Source organism: Podarcis liolepis, assembly GCF_965112155.1.
Source record: "Podarcis liolepis genome assembly, chromosome: 8".
Taxonomy (NCBI): domain Eukaryota; kingdom Metazoa; phylum Chordata; class Lepidosauria; order Squamata; family Lacertidae; genus Podarcis; species Podarcis liolepis.
Window position 1 is genome coordinate 66,496,590 of NC_139560.1, and position 16,101 is coordinate 66,512,690.

General features: G+C 43.2%; 2 protein-coding genes across 5 annotated transcripts in view; both read right to left on the reverse strand.

Moving 5' to 3' along the window:
- GMDS (GDP-mannose 4,6-dehydratase) overlaps positions 1-6,189 on the reverse strand; it is a 274,215-nt gene extending 268,026 nt beyond the window's left edge. For 2 of the 3 annotated variants that reach the window (XM_083519594.1, XM_083519595.1), the window contains exon 1: positions 5,416-6,135. In XM_083519594.1, the coding sequence (XP_083375720.1) occupies positions 5,416-5,523 (108 nt within the window). In that variant the 5' untranslated portion in view covers positions 5,524-6,135. Of the gene's footprint in view, positions 1-5,415 lie in introns of all 3 variants that reach the window. The other variant, XR_014529619.1, reaches the window with a different exon arrangement.
- Positions 1-16,101, reverse strand: part of MYLK4 (myosin light chain kinase family member 4) — a 797,874-nt gene that overhangs the window by 539,469 nt on the left and 242,304 nt on the right. The gene's annotated exons all lie outside the window — the stretch shown is intronic.

Below are 16,101 nucleotides of genomic sequence, written 5' to 3' on the forward strand. Positions count from 1 at the left end.
CCATGCAGAAGCACTCTACTGTGCCACGCGCATGCACAAAAGCGGTCCCTCTGGTTGAGGAAACCTTGGGATCCGACCGGAGCTCTGGAACGGACCCTGTCCACAGCCAGAGGTACCACTATATTCCTATCCAGGAAGTGAAATCTTATTTGACTCTAGGAACCTAAGAGGCTGCCTTGCATTGTGTCAAACCATTAGTCCAGCTAGCTCAGTACTGTCCGCACTGACTGGCATCAGCTCTCCAGGGTTTTAGGCAGGAATCTCCTCCAGCCATACCTGGAGATGCCAGGGATTATCCTGGGACCCTCTGCATGCAAGGCAGATGCTCTGCCACTAAGCTACAGCCCTTCCCCATGGTAAGTGTGGCATTCGTACGGAGCCCCCGGTCGTCTCACGGACTATTGACCCGTACACCACTAATCCGCTGCCACCAACCAGGTCCTCCCCAGGAAATCACTTCATCTCAGTCAGGTTCTTAACAAAGAAGAGTGTAGTTTATTGCAAACACAAATAAACTTTAAATGCATTCAAAACATTGTTACTCTTTACAGTGGTACCTCGAGTTACATACACTTCAGGTTACAGACTCCGCTAACCCAGAAATAGTACCTCGGGTTAAGAGCTTTGCTTCAGGATGAGAACAGAAATCGTGCTCCAGCGGCGCAGCAGCAGCGGGAGGCCCCATTAGCTAAAGTGGTGTTTCAGGTTAAGAACAGTTTCAGGTTAAGAACGGACCTCCAGAATAAAGTACTTAACCCAAGGTACCACTGCATTCCAGATATTGGAAGGTTTTCAGTTTGCTTTGTGGTGAGCAAAAACTGAGACCAAGGAGCTCAAATACTATACTTCTTAGTACAGTGGTACCTCGGGTTAAGTACTTAATTCGTTCCAGAGGTGGAGGTGCGTTTTTAACCTGAAACTGTTCTTGACCTGAAGCACCACTTTAGCTAATGGGGCCTCCCACTGCTGCCACCACGCAATTTCTGTTCTTGTCCTGAAGCAAAGTTCTTAACCCAAGGTACTATTTCTGGGTTGATGGAGTCTGTAACCTGAAGCATATGTAACCTGAAGCGTATGTAACCCGAGGTACCACTGTATCTGCCCAGTAATGCATTCAAAGCCCTTAAAAGAAGAAAAAATGAACGTGGGGTAGGGTGAAGTGAAGTAAGAAATAAATATTAATATGTTTGGAGTATAGCAGAAGCTTAATGTTTAATACAATTTTTGACCAAACTGGCTTGTCAACTCCATGAGTGCTGTGGAATGTCATTGTTCTTATTGCAACTAGCTGTCAGAGGCTCTCTGTACATTTATGTACGTGATCAAGTCTGATTGCTTATAGTAATGCTGCTTTAGCAAGCCATAGACAGCCAATTTACATGGCAGATATTAGAAAACCTGCTTCTTTGGTAAACTATATCCATCTGTAGAACAGTTACAAATTATGTGCTGTTTGAAAAGCGACTTGATTTGTTAACTGTAACAATGTCCCTTAGTAAATGGAAACAAATGTGTTTTTAACAGTAACAAAGTTAATATTTTATGTTTTTAAACATATACAGTACTTGTTACTAATTTATTGCTTCCTTCTTCTTTACAATCCTAGAAGGCTTCTTCAATATTTTACTGAAATATTATGAATAAACTTTGGTTAGCTTACATTGTATCTAATCCTTTCCAGCAAGTGAAACACAAGACTGCTGAATCTCAAGACTAACATTTTAGCACAATGGAGATAAAGGAAAAAGCTTAATCAGCTTGAATGAGAACAACATTTCATCAAGCATATTCTGCGGCCTGGTTCAGATGATGGTTCAAGTCTTCATAAACCCATCTAGGACACAAGGAGCTGGGGGAGGGGCAGAGTGTTCGTGCTGTCATATATTAGCTTCAGAATGAAAATCCAGGCAGATTTTCCCCTTTATATCCAAACGTGAACTTTAGCATATTGTCAGTTAACAAATCAGGAAATTAACCCAGGATTGTTTAGGAGAACCTATCATATAAACTTTGAGCAATCTCTTAAAATGTCAAATGCTAGAACAAATATGTAACTTCCTTGTAGGCATAACTATAACCTTGGAGCCCAGAAGAATGTAATACAGTTAGGGGTGGACTAATCTAGTTTCTTGTCATGCACCTTGGAAAAAGGCCTTGGTTTTTTCCAGGGTGAAATCAGTCTAGGATTCTCTGCGAAATGATTTGTATATGGGAAGGGTTTGTAAAAACATTTGAAAGAGAGGGACGTTTAGCTGAATGAACTAAAAGGGGAAGCTTGTTCTAACATAGAAAAAAGTATGAAATATTAAGAGGTTCAGAGTGGCATGAGGGAGCATACGGGCAAGTAATGTACAGTGGTACCTCGGGTTACATATGCTTCAGGTTACATACACTTCAGGTTACACACTCCACTAAGCCAGAAATAGTGCTTCAGGTTAAGAACTTTGCTTCAGGATAAGAACAGAAATCGTGCTCTGGCGGCGTGGCAGCAGCAGGAGGCCCCATTAGCTAAAGTGGTGCTTCAGGTTAAGAACAGTTTCAGGTTAAGAACGGACCTCCGGAACGTATTAAGTACTTAACCTGAGGTACCACTGTAATTGAAAAAGAGAAAAGTGTGAGTAGAGGGGACAACTAGATATTTGAAGCCAATATGGAAAATGAGTGCCACTCAGAACAGTGTAATATACATATGAGATGTAGAAGATGGAATGACCATGAATCATTGCTCTCTGACGTATTTTCAAATTCGTTTGTCACTGTTACACTTCATACTTGTGAGACAGAGCCACAAAATTAAAGTTTTAGTACATGAATTTCTGAATATGTATACTTTTGTGCTTCCAGCAGGTTTACAATACTGATTATAATCTTGTCGAACACTTTATACTGCTGGGCATCCGGTGCATATCCTGTTAAAGGCAAACAGTACCGGTGATAACATATTGTAATCTTGAATATGTCATGCAAGGAATGCTAGCCAGTTTGCATTTCACAATAAGTCACCCAATTCTGTCAAGTAAGGAGTGGGTTGTATCCAAAGCATCATCAGCAAAGTTCTGCTGGTGCAGCAGCACTTCTGTTTCCTCTTCCCTCCCCACACTCCCCCCAAATCATCTTTGGAGGGTCTTCCAACCCTCTGTAGCTAATTTTGAATGCACAGACAGGAGGAAAGGAAGGCAAGGTTCCTTCCTGCTAGCACAAGTTGTGTGTGCTAGCAGAACATGAGTGTTGGGTACCACACAGTGTATTTTTTAAAAGAATTAAGCTGTTGTATGTACTTCCAGCTGGAGATGGCATAACATTACACTCCATTCAGATGGTCTGCAGAGAGACTGTAGAACCATGAAAATAACTGCGCTTGGCTCTGTGTGTGATTTAATATTTATGACAATAGAGATACAGGTCATTTTGATGAGGGTTGGATTATAGATTAACAAAGTATTGGCCTAGGCCCCATGGCTTTGATATGTTGCTGGTGCTGTCTGTTAACATTCCCCTTATAATTAAACAAATAAATAGTTCTCTTTGGGCACAATTCAACTAACTTACATAGACTGTATTGGATCCAGACTTAGGCTGCAATCCTAACTCCACTTACCAATGGAGTACACCCTCATTTAATTCAATAAGATGTACTTCTGAGTAGAGATGAGAAGGATTATACTGTAAGTCATACGTAGACTAGACCCATTGAAATCAGTGGGATTTAAGTTAGTCATGACTAACTTAAATCACCTTGATTCAATGGGTCTTCTCTAAGCATGACCAAGAGAGCAATCCAAACTCCTCCCCCATCCAACTAGGAATCTACAGAGTGATGGCCATCATCATATCCACAGCATCAAGCCACCTAACTGGCAAGCAGAAGAGACTGTGTGGAGGAGCACCCCTGCCCAATCCACACACACCCCTCAGCTTGGCACAGAAGGGATTCTCAGAACCTGCTAACAAAAACAGGCACATCCATCACATTAGAAATGCAAATTATGGCTATTAAAATATGCCAAAAATGAGTTGTGTATATATCTTGACTAATAGAACTAAAGTTTATTAGCATCAGAGAAAAGGGAGGGAAAGAAAAAATGCTATATATTGTAGTCACTTGCCTTCACTGTAACACCTACTGATTAGCAGATTTTCCTTCAAAATAAAAGCAGCAATGTTAAGAACACTTTAAAAAGTGTATGTAACATACAACATAACCTGACTATAACAGGCTGCTGACAGTCCAGTTCTTCAGTTCTTGCAACTACTAAAAGAACAAGAGACTAGTGCTACCATAGAACTGAGTGCACACTTATGATTTATTCCCACATTTTGCATTTTTACTCAGAACAAGCTCTTCCGCATAGAGACTATAGTGCGATGTATAAACAAGACAATAAAAATGGGGGGGGTGTACATATGCAGTATTTAGTACAACATTTTATGAAAGAGGTCACCCACAACTCAGAGCTAATAGAATCATAGAGTTGGAACACAAGGATCATCTAGTCCAACCCCCTACATGGGACTCAAACCCACAACCTTAAGTGTCTCATGAGTCATGCTCTACCAACTGAGCAACCCTTCAGTAATAGAGCACATGTCTTGTATAAGGTCCAGTCACCAGCATCTCCAGTTGAAGGCTCTCAAGTAGACTTCTGGTGGCCGCTTGACATCTCACATAGCTGCTAACAAACACCTATACGTCCACCACAGAGACATTTAGCTTTGAAACTCGTAACTGCACTGGTGCGATTAGTATTTCAGGTTCAGGTTTCACAAAGGAAATGTATCACGTCGGTTCAGTCAAACTCATTTGCACTGATTCCCCTCTCCCTTTCCTCCCCCAATGCCAAATTCAGTTTTGGTAAGGCAGATGTTCCATGATACCTTCCACAACAGAAATAAAAAGGTCAGGTGAGACTAGGCTTCATCATCATCAGTGCTTTTTTCTGGGGGGACTCAGAGGTATGCACCCCCCCCCCAAACACTTTGTGAATCTTTGTACTTTTGTCCATTTACTGCATGTGTTTTTCCCAATTTGAACTATAACATGGTGATTTTCTTAAGTCAAAATGAGAGTACCCCCTAAACATATACTTTTTAGAAAATAAGCACATGATAATAATAACAATTCAGCTTCTGCCTTCTGGAAGAAGATACAGGGTTACAAAGACCAGGACTAGCTGCCTGAGAAACAGTTTCTATTCAAATGCGATTTTGGTTTTGAACTCAGTGTAAGGTAGTCTCTAGAGAGTATATTGTATTTAATTATGGGGTATCAGAGTTTTTAGGGGGCTAACCAGGCTAGGATAGCAGGCTTGTTGGTTTTTGAATGTCTGGTGCAGATTTTTTTCAATTTCGTTGTTCTGTATGGGGCAATGACAATAAAGATTATCGTATCGTAATAATATACTGGGATGCACTTACCTGGCCCGTGATGCCAGTGACGAGGGCGACTTTCCTGGGGCTCATATCTGCACAGTTCTCTGTCGCCAAGCTCGAGCAGCTGTCTTCCTGCTGCTGGGAATGGGCCATGGCCCTGGCAGGGGAGGGGCTGCAGGAGTTTACAGATGCCGTGGCACCCAAGGGGGAAGGAAGGAGCGGGGTGGCGGCGAGGACGTGTGAGCTGTTACTGCAGAGAAGGCGTGTCGCCCCACGCGCTCGTTTCGAGGGCAGCAGCAGCAATCAGCTGCGCTCACAGGGGCGCTTGCAGGCTCCAGGTAGAGGGGGCATCACCTATTACCTGAGACAGGGTGGGGGGACTTGGCTGGCTTCCACGGTCCGATATTTGCTTTGCTGAGGTGCTCATTGGATACAAAAAGCCACCTCACCTCGACCAAATAATTAAAGGTTTCTCGTTCAGGGCGGGAAGGTCGGGGCCAACATGCATGGGGAGCCTGTGGTGTGTGTCTTTACACCTGCGCCCCACTCTTTCCCGCCTTTTCTCCCCCTAGGTAAAGGTGAGCGCGCCTCGCGCCTCAGCTGCTCCTTTCCTTTTTGCCTCCCCTTTGCGTTTCCCACCCGGAACTCTTGCAGCGGGGTCCCTTTAAGAAAAGCATGCACACGAGGGGATATAAGGTAAGGACCGGCCGGCCTCGTTCTTCTTCCCCCCGCACTCCGTTTCCGCTTCTTGAAAAACAGCTGCAGGCGCCTCCTCCGTCAGCCAATCACGAGAAGCGCCGCTTTTGCTTCCCCCTCCCTCCCGCGAAGCAGGAGGAGGCGGGCGAGTCATCATGCTAGAAGCGAGCGGTGGGCGGCGATTGGGTGACGTGGCGGAGGAGGTGAAGGGAGGGAGGGGCTGCAAGAGGACTCGCCACAGCCGGCTTTGCTCAGGCTGACGGAGCGGGGCGGAGCCAGAAGTGGGGACTTCCTGGGTTTCGATGACGCGAAGGGAGGGAAGAGAGTCCGCGCGTCCTTGATGGGTACAGAACAGGAAGCGTGAGGGAGCTGGGGGAGGGGGACTCAGCGCCCTCTGCGAGCGGAGGAGTAAACTGCAGGCAAGTGAAGTTTTTCGTGTTTTTTGAAGTTGCTTCGGGAAGATTTCGGGGTATCACATGGCGGGACAGATTTTGAAGCAAAGGTGTGCACTCCCAAGCCCGTATTCCCAGCATGTTCGCCCTCCTGTCTCAGCAACGTCTGCGCTGGCTTGGTCATGTCCACAAAATGGAAAGTTGTTGAGCTTTCTTTAGTTTTGCCCAAAGCTGTTGAGCTTGGGGGGGGGGCAAAATCGAAAAAATAAAAAAATAAAAATGCCGTTTTTGAGATAAATCAGCAAAAACGGCACTGCCAACGTGGGCTGCCATATATCCGGGTTCTCCCGGACGTATGGTCCATTTCCGTGCGGACACTGCTGCACTGCTGGGAACAGCATTATTGTCTGCGAAAATCCAGAGATATCGCGACCCTATTTTAGCCAACTTTAGCCCATTTAAGTCTGCTTACCCAACATAGCCCCCTTAAGTCCCCATAGCCCACTTGGCTAAGTAGGCTAAGTGGGGAATTAAGTGGGCTAAGCCGTCTACATTGGGACTTAAGTCCCCTTTTAGGCAACTTAGCCAACTTCGCCCACTTAACCAACTGTTACGGAAGGGGGGGGGGCATGTCTTCTTCACTACAATATATTTGCTCAATTTCTCTAGGACTCCATCACCCCTCCCCTGTCCTCCATAATCTCTCAAGTAATCCTGTCAAAATCACTCTGCCAAACCTTTCCTCTGGGCAATGCCAGGTGACAGACTATGTGTACATGGACCATTGTCTTCTCAGGATGTGCTTATCTGCGCATATCTCCGGCTCTGCATATTCCCCCTCCCTCCTCCATCCAGCTCTCTGCATATTCACCCCTCCCTCCTCCATATGTTAATCTGTGTAACCCAACCTCTTAATGTATTCATGATGTAACTGGGATGTATTTTGCACTGTATTCTGGGATATGGAGGGAAATTTCAAAAGTTCATGTCACCCCTTTCTGGCTGTTCAATCTCGCCTTGAACCTGTTGCGCAATAAACTTGGATCTTCTGCAGTTTGCTCCTGCGTCCGGCTGAGCTCATTTTCTTCCGCAGGGACCCACGGACTTAGTCCGATGAGCTGGGTGGCAGAGTAACCCCGCACCCAGATTTTAGCCGTAACACCAACTTAAGTCCCATTAGCCAATTTAGCCTTAGTGGAGACTTAAATCGACAAAGTTGGCAACATGGGCTAAGTAGGTTTAGTTTAATCTGAAAGGTGCTTTTTTGTGTGCAAACCATACTCAAATGTCTGTTATTCCTTGCATACAAAATTAATGTACTCCCCTTTTTACCCTGTACTTATGTCTTGTTCTATGTTTGTTTCATAAAACTCAGAATGTCTTTGACTACTGACAGCTCTTAAGCCTTTGCAGTTGTCGGGCTTTTAAAGCTCATTTTCAAGTTACTGTTCTGAGTCCAAGCTGCAAGTTTCTGTTTGTGTTCCAAGGAACATTCATGGTTTAGTCTAGACATATTCAAGATGCTTGTGCACCTCCCCCAGTGATAATTAGTTATTGGCAAGATTTTATCGGACTTCCTATGTAAAGCTTGTGGACTAGGTCACTTTTGAATGTGAGATCTTCTTAAAAAGTATCTAATGTTTCATTAATGTCTGCAATACAATGAGAGAGTGGCGGTTCCACCAGACAGGTTATCTTCCATATTTGCTGAGATAATTTTGTTTAATTTTTCGTTTCCTACATAAGTGTAGTGTGGTTAAACCCAGTTTCTTTTTATTAGCCCAGCATGCTGAAAACAAGAAATTGTGGTAGGAGGCAAGTCTGCCCCTCTGCCAGCCAGCAACACTAGCCTTTTTGTTTTTCAGCAGATTAATAAATTTTATGGGCTTATTTGCAGTTGCTACATTTTTAGTAGAATTTCAAACAATACTATAGAACTATTAACAAAACCATGTGGATGTTGTGTAACATTACAAAAGACACCCCCACCCCCACTGCTGCTGTGGAACAATGTCAACCCAATGAGCTAGTTCCTAGTAAAACAAGGGTAGGATTTTCACATTTCCATCCTATGAGTGTATCATTTTACTGGCAGAAAGAAGTGTTAATTTAATGCCTTTTTCCAACAATTTGTTAGTTGCCAACAAGGTAATAAAGAGAATGGAAAATGGCAAAATGCATAACAGGAAGTTCTGGGCAACCCAGAGTGTTCAAAATGAGCTTTTTTGCATAAAGCCACAATTGACTGCTTGTTTTCCCAGAAAGACCAATATTTGACTTCGTATTGCTTAAACTTTAAAGAGACTATGGAAGCAATCTTATAGCAGTATCTGCTAGGATGAGTGGTTTAGGATCAAGTGGATCTCTAGCTGAACCAGGAGGTTCCTGATGCAGCGGGGCTGTGCTAGTTTGTCATCATCAGTTCAGCCAGAGATGTACCAACATATTTCCCTCATCTTGGCTTAGCCACCAAGGCACAAGTTAGTTGAGCCTAGCCCAGTTGGTCTTAAGCTGGTTTAACCCTGAAAAGTGGGTGTTCCAAGAGCATGGCGGGTCTAGAAGGAGGAGATTTAGGCTCAGATTCAGCTCAGTCACATCACCTGGCAACTCAGCATAAATGAAGCTGGGGAAAAAGGTGGCGTAGCTCAAACACTGTTTTAAAGGCTTGTTTCCCTTCTTACCAGGCGCAGACTGACTCAGCTTACAGAAGCCCCGCTGCAGAACTGAGTTTGGATGTGGCGTAACTTTACTTTGGCTTAACTTGCACCAGCTTGCTCTGTGTCAGTTTCCTGTGTACAAGATTTCTCCCTATGGGTGTTCTTCAACAGTCACGAACATGACTGAGTTGTGTTCATTGATTTCAATAGGTCTACTCTGAGTAAAACATAATTGAACACCACCCCATGGTGTTTGGTCCTCAACAGTTTATCTTTCCAAAAATAATGTTTTAGAAGACTGGCAGGAGAGTACAGAAATTCTTCATATAGTTCTCATCCAGTAGCTAACTAATTGTTAATATTAATAATTATTAATTAACCACAGTCTGTTGAATGTTGTTTGTTTCACTGCTTATTTATAACCTGTGAAATTAATCCTTTGACCTACTGGGATGGGCAGAAAAACATTTCAAAGAATGTTGTTCCCATTTTTAAGCATGGATGTTGATCAAAGAAGTACTGCACAAATCTTGCCTATTTCCCCTCCCCCCCCAAAAAAAAAAATTTATTGTGGTGTCAGTTTGACCTCAGCGAAACTAAAGGAGTCTTCTGAACTGCTCTTTTAAGCCCTTTTCTGCACCAAAACTCCAGTCCTGTTATTAAATATGCAAATGTAGTTAGATTTAATTATTAGATCAATTGATTAAAACTCTTTTGATGAACTGACTGAAATTTCTTTATTTGTCATCTATATCATTTCAAAACCATTTTTTATAGCTGATGAATAATTGTATAATTCTTAAAACTCATTTGGAGTATCAACAGCAATAAAAATAGTGATTCGGTAAATATGTTTTTAAACACCTTTGGGAATTCGCTTCATATTGTTGGGTTTTGGAATTGGTGTTGCCCTTCTCCTTTCCTCTTGACAGACCAAGTTTTAAGATTTGTCTTTCAGCCATCTTGAGGTCAAAGGGTTAAGGAGTGCAGTCATTGACCGGTTGGACGCTGAGGAATAGTGAGAGGAAACAGTTGGGGAACCCCCAAGCGAAGAAGCCTCAGAGCCTGGGGATTGGTGATGGGATGACAATGAGTGGTCCAGTGGGAGAAGACTGGGAGCAGAAGGTGCCAGAAGCTGAAGACGTATCAGGGTTTAGTGAGCTGGGAGAATCTGCGGCAGAGAGAAGTTCATGATCAGAGGCAGAAGCTGAAGCAGGAGAGGAGGGAGGCCAAGAGGCAGAGATGAGTCCAGCTGGTGAAGAGACACAGGTGCCTCCCCCTCCTGCTGCGACAAACTCCCCTCCTCCCTGGTCTCCCAGAACCAAGAGAGGCATGAAAAGGGCGGAAGAGACACACAGGCGCAGTCTCAGATTGCTTGGGGAAACCTGGAGAGGAGGGGATTTAGGCAGGGACCTGCTGTCTCAGCAACTGTTTCATGGGGGCTAGACCTACTGGAGATGAGTTGCTCTGCTCAGTAGGCCTGACACTCCCATGTGGATCCTGCTTTTGCTAATAAAGATTTAACTCCACTTGCTCAGTGTGATTTACTGATGGCTCGCTCCTGTCAACTTATTCAGGAGTGGGTTTCATTGAACCTGCACTGCTGGTTGAAGTAAAGGATCAGGCTGTAGATTACTGACACTGATAAGCTGTGTTTCAATTATTTCCTGGTTTGTGAATCAGACCGCTACTAGTGAATCCTATCCGAAGGAGAGGAACTCATGTTATTTTCTATGAGAGTGTCATACACTTGATAATTCCTGCCATGCTTAAGGCTATGATGATGGTAAAGGTAAAGGGACCCCTGACCATTAGGTCCAGTCGTGACCGACTCTGGGGTTGCGGTGCTCATCTTGCTTTATTGGCCGAGGGAACTGGTGTACAGCTTCCGGGTCATGTGGCCAGCATGACTAAGCTGCTTCTGGCGAATCAGAGCAACACACGAAAACGCCGTTTACCTTCCCGCCATTTATTTATCTACTTGCACTTTGACGTGCTTTCGAACTGCTAGGTTGGCAGGAGCAGGGACCAAGCAACAGGAGCTCACTCCGTGACGGGGATTCAAACCGCCGACCTTCTGATCAGCAAGTCCTAGGCTCTGTGGTTTAACCCACAGCCCCACCCGCATCCCGACAGTGCCACCCGCGTCCCAATGATGGAGGAATTAATAATGATGAGGAGGAATTAATAATTTATGATGGAGGAATTAATAAGAGTCTGAGTCTCCAAAAATAAAACCACCAACCCATAGAAAACGTTTAGCGATTCCTAGAATGTTTGGCTTCCTCGGAGGTAGTAACTACAGAGACAAACAGGAAAGAAAGGGAAGGCTGGCGTACCTTTTTAATAGCAGTTCAAGGGGACATTTCAGGAGGTGCAGTTTTTCTCACCCTCACATGACAAGCTGCACCTGCCAAAATTCTCTCTTCTGCACAAGTACTAATCACGCAAGAGTCCTCCTTTGCATCTGGTCACCATGGCAGCAACACACATTACACTTCCAATGTTTAGACTTGTTGGAGCAGTCCCACATCATAAAAATGTAATATGGGTAGTGGGAAACGGCAGAGTCTATAGAATCACCAGAAACCTTTTTGCTGTAGAGAGGACTTTCACTTCCAGTAACAGGTTGGAATTGGTAAATGGAACAAAAAGAGAGACGGCAATACCCTGTTTGGAGCCCCAAGCTGAAACATTAAAGGAGGTTATCCAGTAGCAAAGTGCTTGGTCGATATTTCAGTGTACATTTTTTCAGGTAGACACTATTCCCTACGTTTGGGGGGTTGGTTAGGGGAAAACCTTGTTACGATGGAACTTCTTCATTGAAAAATCTGCAACTACCGTAATTCTTCTTGAGCAATGGAGGTGTTTATCAGGCTGGGAAGATCTCCTCTCTGAAACCCTGAAGCCTTAGACCATGAGTAGGCAAACTAAGGCCCTGGGGCGGGATCCGGCCCAATCGCCTTCTAAATCCGGCCCATGGACGGTCTGGGAATCAGCATGTTTTTACATGAGTAGAATGTGTCCTTTTATTTAAAATGCATCTCTGGGTTATTTGTGGGGCATAGGAATTCGTTCATTATTTTTTTCCAAAATATAGTCTGCCCCCCCCCCAAGGTCTGAGGGACAGTGGACCGGCCCCGTGCTGAAAAAGTTTGCTGACCCCTGCCTTAGACCATACTGAGTTGATGGACCAGTGGTCTGGCTCACAAGATAGCACCAGTTTTAATACAAGGTGTTTTCATGAACCCTTCCGTTTTACCTCCTTGTTGTTACTTTGCCTTGTTGCAGTATCTCTGTTCAATGTTAGTGCGCCTGGTGTCTCTCATTGTGGGCTGCCGTTGACTAATGATTGCTAGTAAAATGGCCAATCTGATTACATGAAGTAAAAACATAACCTCATTGTCTGACTGAAGGAGGAATGCAAGATGCTTTTGGAGCTGTAGTGTTGTGGTGATCCATCATTGGGTTATGTTATTTTCCACAAACGTAACATGTGAACAACATATTTCATAAGAGTAGGCCTCCTAGTTGTAATTACAGAGGCGACTAACTCAGACTGATATTTAGGATGGCTATCCCTCCTGTCAATCATAAAGGCACATACAGTATGAATAGAAAGAAGCACAGCTTTATTTTCCTCAACTTCCTTGTTCTCAGCTCCTAAAGAACCAAGAACAAGGGTTTAGAAGTTGCATAGAAGTGGACATTTTGGCAAGTGCAGCATTTTGTATTATAGTTTTGCAATAGGCCGCTTTTGCCAAACATTCCCCTCACATCGCCAGAGATATTTTCTTTTCTGGTATGGAAAACATCGCCATCTAGATTAGCTGTCTGATGCACAGCTGTTTGTTGGTTCAGTGCCTTTGCTTTTGGTCTGTGTTAAATAGGACTTTGGGGTGATATGTATTGGCCTCTGGGAAATAGTTGAGCCTATAGGCTGCTGCCAATGTGCCAGCCCAAGACATTTTTCTGTCTGAGGGGGAGAAACAAATTGTGACCCCCCCCCAAAAAAAAGATAAGGTAAGAGTGCCCAAGGCAGCCAAATTATTTTGGCACCTGACGCAGAAAATCTTGCATGTGCTTTGCCCCTCCCTGACAGTAAACATGTTGTTGTTGTTGTTTAGTCATTTAGTCGTGTCCGACTCTTCGTGACCCCATGGACCAGAGCACGCCAGGCACTCCTGTCTTCCACTGCCTCCCGCAGTTTGGTCAAACTCATGCTGGTAGCTTCAAGAACACTGTCCAACCATCTCGTCCTCTGTCGTCCTCTTCTCCTGCCCTTCATCTTTCCCAACATCAGGGTCTTTTCCAGGGAGTCTTCTCTTCTCATGAGGTGGCCAAAGTATTGGAGCCTCAGCTTCACGATCTGTCCTTCCAGTGAGCACGCAGGGCTGATTTCCTTCAGAATGGATATGTTTGATCTTCTTGCAGTCTCCTCCAGCACCATAATTTAAAAGCATCAATTCTTCGGCGATCAGCCTTCTTTATGGTCCAGCTCTCACTTCCATACATCACTACTGGGAAAACCATAGCTTTTACTATATGGACCTTTGTTGGCAAGGTGATGTCTCTACTTTTTAAGATGCTGTCTAGGTTTGTCATTGCTTTTCTCCCAATGATAATCAATTAAATAGCCATTAGTTTGCTGTCCTTTCATAACTCCGAAATCAGTTGTTTGAGGAGGGCGCTTCACTCTGCCCAATGGTAGGACTGGTCCTGCTGGCATCAATGGGTTTAACCTCTTAGATCTAAAATGTAATGATTGTATCCTATTTCCTAGAACTTTCCAGGTACTGCACAACAAACAGAGGTATTACCAGACTGTGTTTATATCAAACAGGTCAAACGTTCCAGCAGAGAAGAGATGGGTTTGTCTGGATTCAGATGCACATAACTGGATTTGGACGCACAACCAACCAGCCAATATGGCTCTGGAATTTCCATTCCCTGCTGAGTTATTTTGGATCCAACCATTCTGGCAGAAGCCACTTTCAAGCATTCCCTTTCAAACGTTCAAAATCTCATGGGACTTTTGTCAGTTTCACAGATTTGTAGCCTGAGGTAGCTACTTCTGAGAGGGGTCAGGAAGCGAAGATGATCTGACCCTTGATCCTCCACATTCACTAGGGCCTGTCCATTGGGTAGAGATACAAATGGACAAGTCACAGTTTTCTCCCCATAAAGATGAATAGTCTGAAAGATGATTTCATCTATCTTGCTATGTTATTGACTTTCTGCACCTCCCATACCTCCACCTTTAAAACACATATTGGTCATAGGCTCTTGCAAATAAAGATTCAGTAAAGGGAAGGTTTTTTGGAATAAGCCTCTTACATCATATTTAAAGATACATACTTCACTTTCTTTAACTTCAGGATATGGATCGGTCAGTCATGCAACATTAACCCACCCATAATTTTCCAAATTGTCACTTGCCTGCAGTTTGCAAAAATACCGAGGTGAATGATAGAACAAGCGCAGATAATGATATTGCAGATGTAGATGTGAAGCTTGGGATTAATAAATTTTTAAGAGTCAGAATAAATTGCGGTAGAAGGACCGGCTGATGGATGCTTTAAAACCAGATGGTGCATCTGGTATGAATAGGGACCTCGCTTTGTCAATCTAATTATGTGAGAGTTGCTAAAATACTACAGTGACAAATAGATTAAAATCCTAAAATAGAAAGCTTTCAAAGTGAACACTGAGATAGAGAGGGAATGGAGAATTTGAGCATGTGCAGCTTGCTGTGATAATTTCTCTGCCCTCTCCCCCCAAAAGCACCAGTTAGTGGATAATTTGGTCCTGAACCAGTGGAGAGCATGTTTCAGCACGCACAGCATACAAAGTTTCCTGCAAACAACTTCTGTGTAGATATGGCTACAAAGCAGATGCTTGCTGCCATAATTCTGGAGCCCTTTCCTGCTGTCCCCTTATTGGATAAGAAAGCTCAGTCCAGGCACCTTCTTCCTCCAATCATGTGTTGTGCTCTCCGTGTGTGGGGGGGTGTGGGTGGGTGGGTGTGAGAGAGAGAGAGATCTGTAAAAGCATTTACTTATTACACTAGTAATCTTCCACTTAAAAATTAAGAGATTCATCGCTGTAGAAAATTTGGGGCTTCTCAGCCACAATCTCTTTTTTATCTAAATTGAGCCCATTTCTAATTAATTTCACTCTCCATTCTAACCCCAATCAGTAATTTTCTGCTTCCTCTTCTGTCCATGACATAAATGCTCTAACCAAATGTATAGTTTTTATTCTTTTCAAAGAGAACTATCTATATATGTATCTATATGTAACTGAATATATTTTCATTCTGGACATCAAATACAATTTTTGAAAAAATATTTCCCTATTTTTAATGGTTGTCTAGTTTTTTTTTTAAAAAAATGCTCTTTAATTATGAAATCAAAATATATTAAAGCTTATATAAATGTATTGGTATAAAGGTATACCAAATCCCAAAGGGGAAACAATCAATTAAAAATGGTTACTTTTGTCAATACAACCTGAAAACGCTCAACCTGAAGCATCTTTAACCCAAGGTATGACGGTATCTAAATTGTATCTCATTTTCACAAAATGAATAAAATGGTGACATTATTATTATTATTATTATTATTATTATTATTATTATTATTATTATATTTTCTTCATTTCTTAACTGGGAGTAAGCCCCACTGAAAGCAATGAATAGACACTTCTTTGACTGCATTGCAAAGTGCCTAACAATTTCTAAGCCCTGTGCTGATATTAAAAGATAAGACATTCCATGTCTGTGAGCTCAAAGTCTAATAAACAAGATGAAATGGGAATGGGAAAGGAGAGCACGCAGTTGAGCACCCGTCCCTTCACTAACCAATAGATGAGTCCTAGCTGGTCTCCCTTTTGCTTCTTAATATGAATTTAATGAATATGTATGAATGAATGAATTGTTTTGCTGGTTGTTTTGTTTTGTTTTGTTTGCCGCCCTGGCTCCTTTG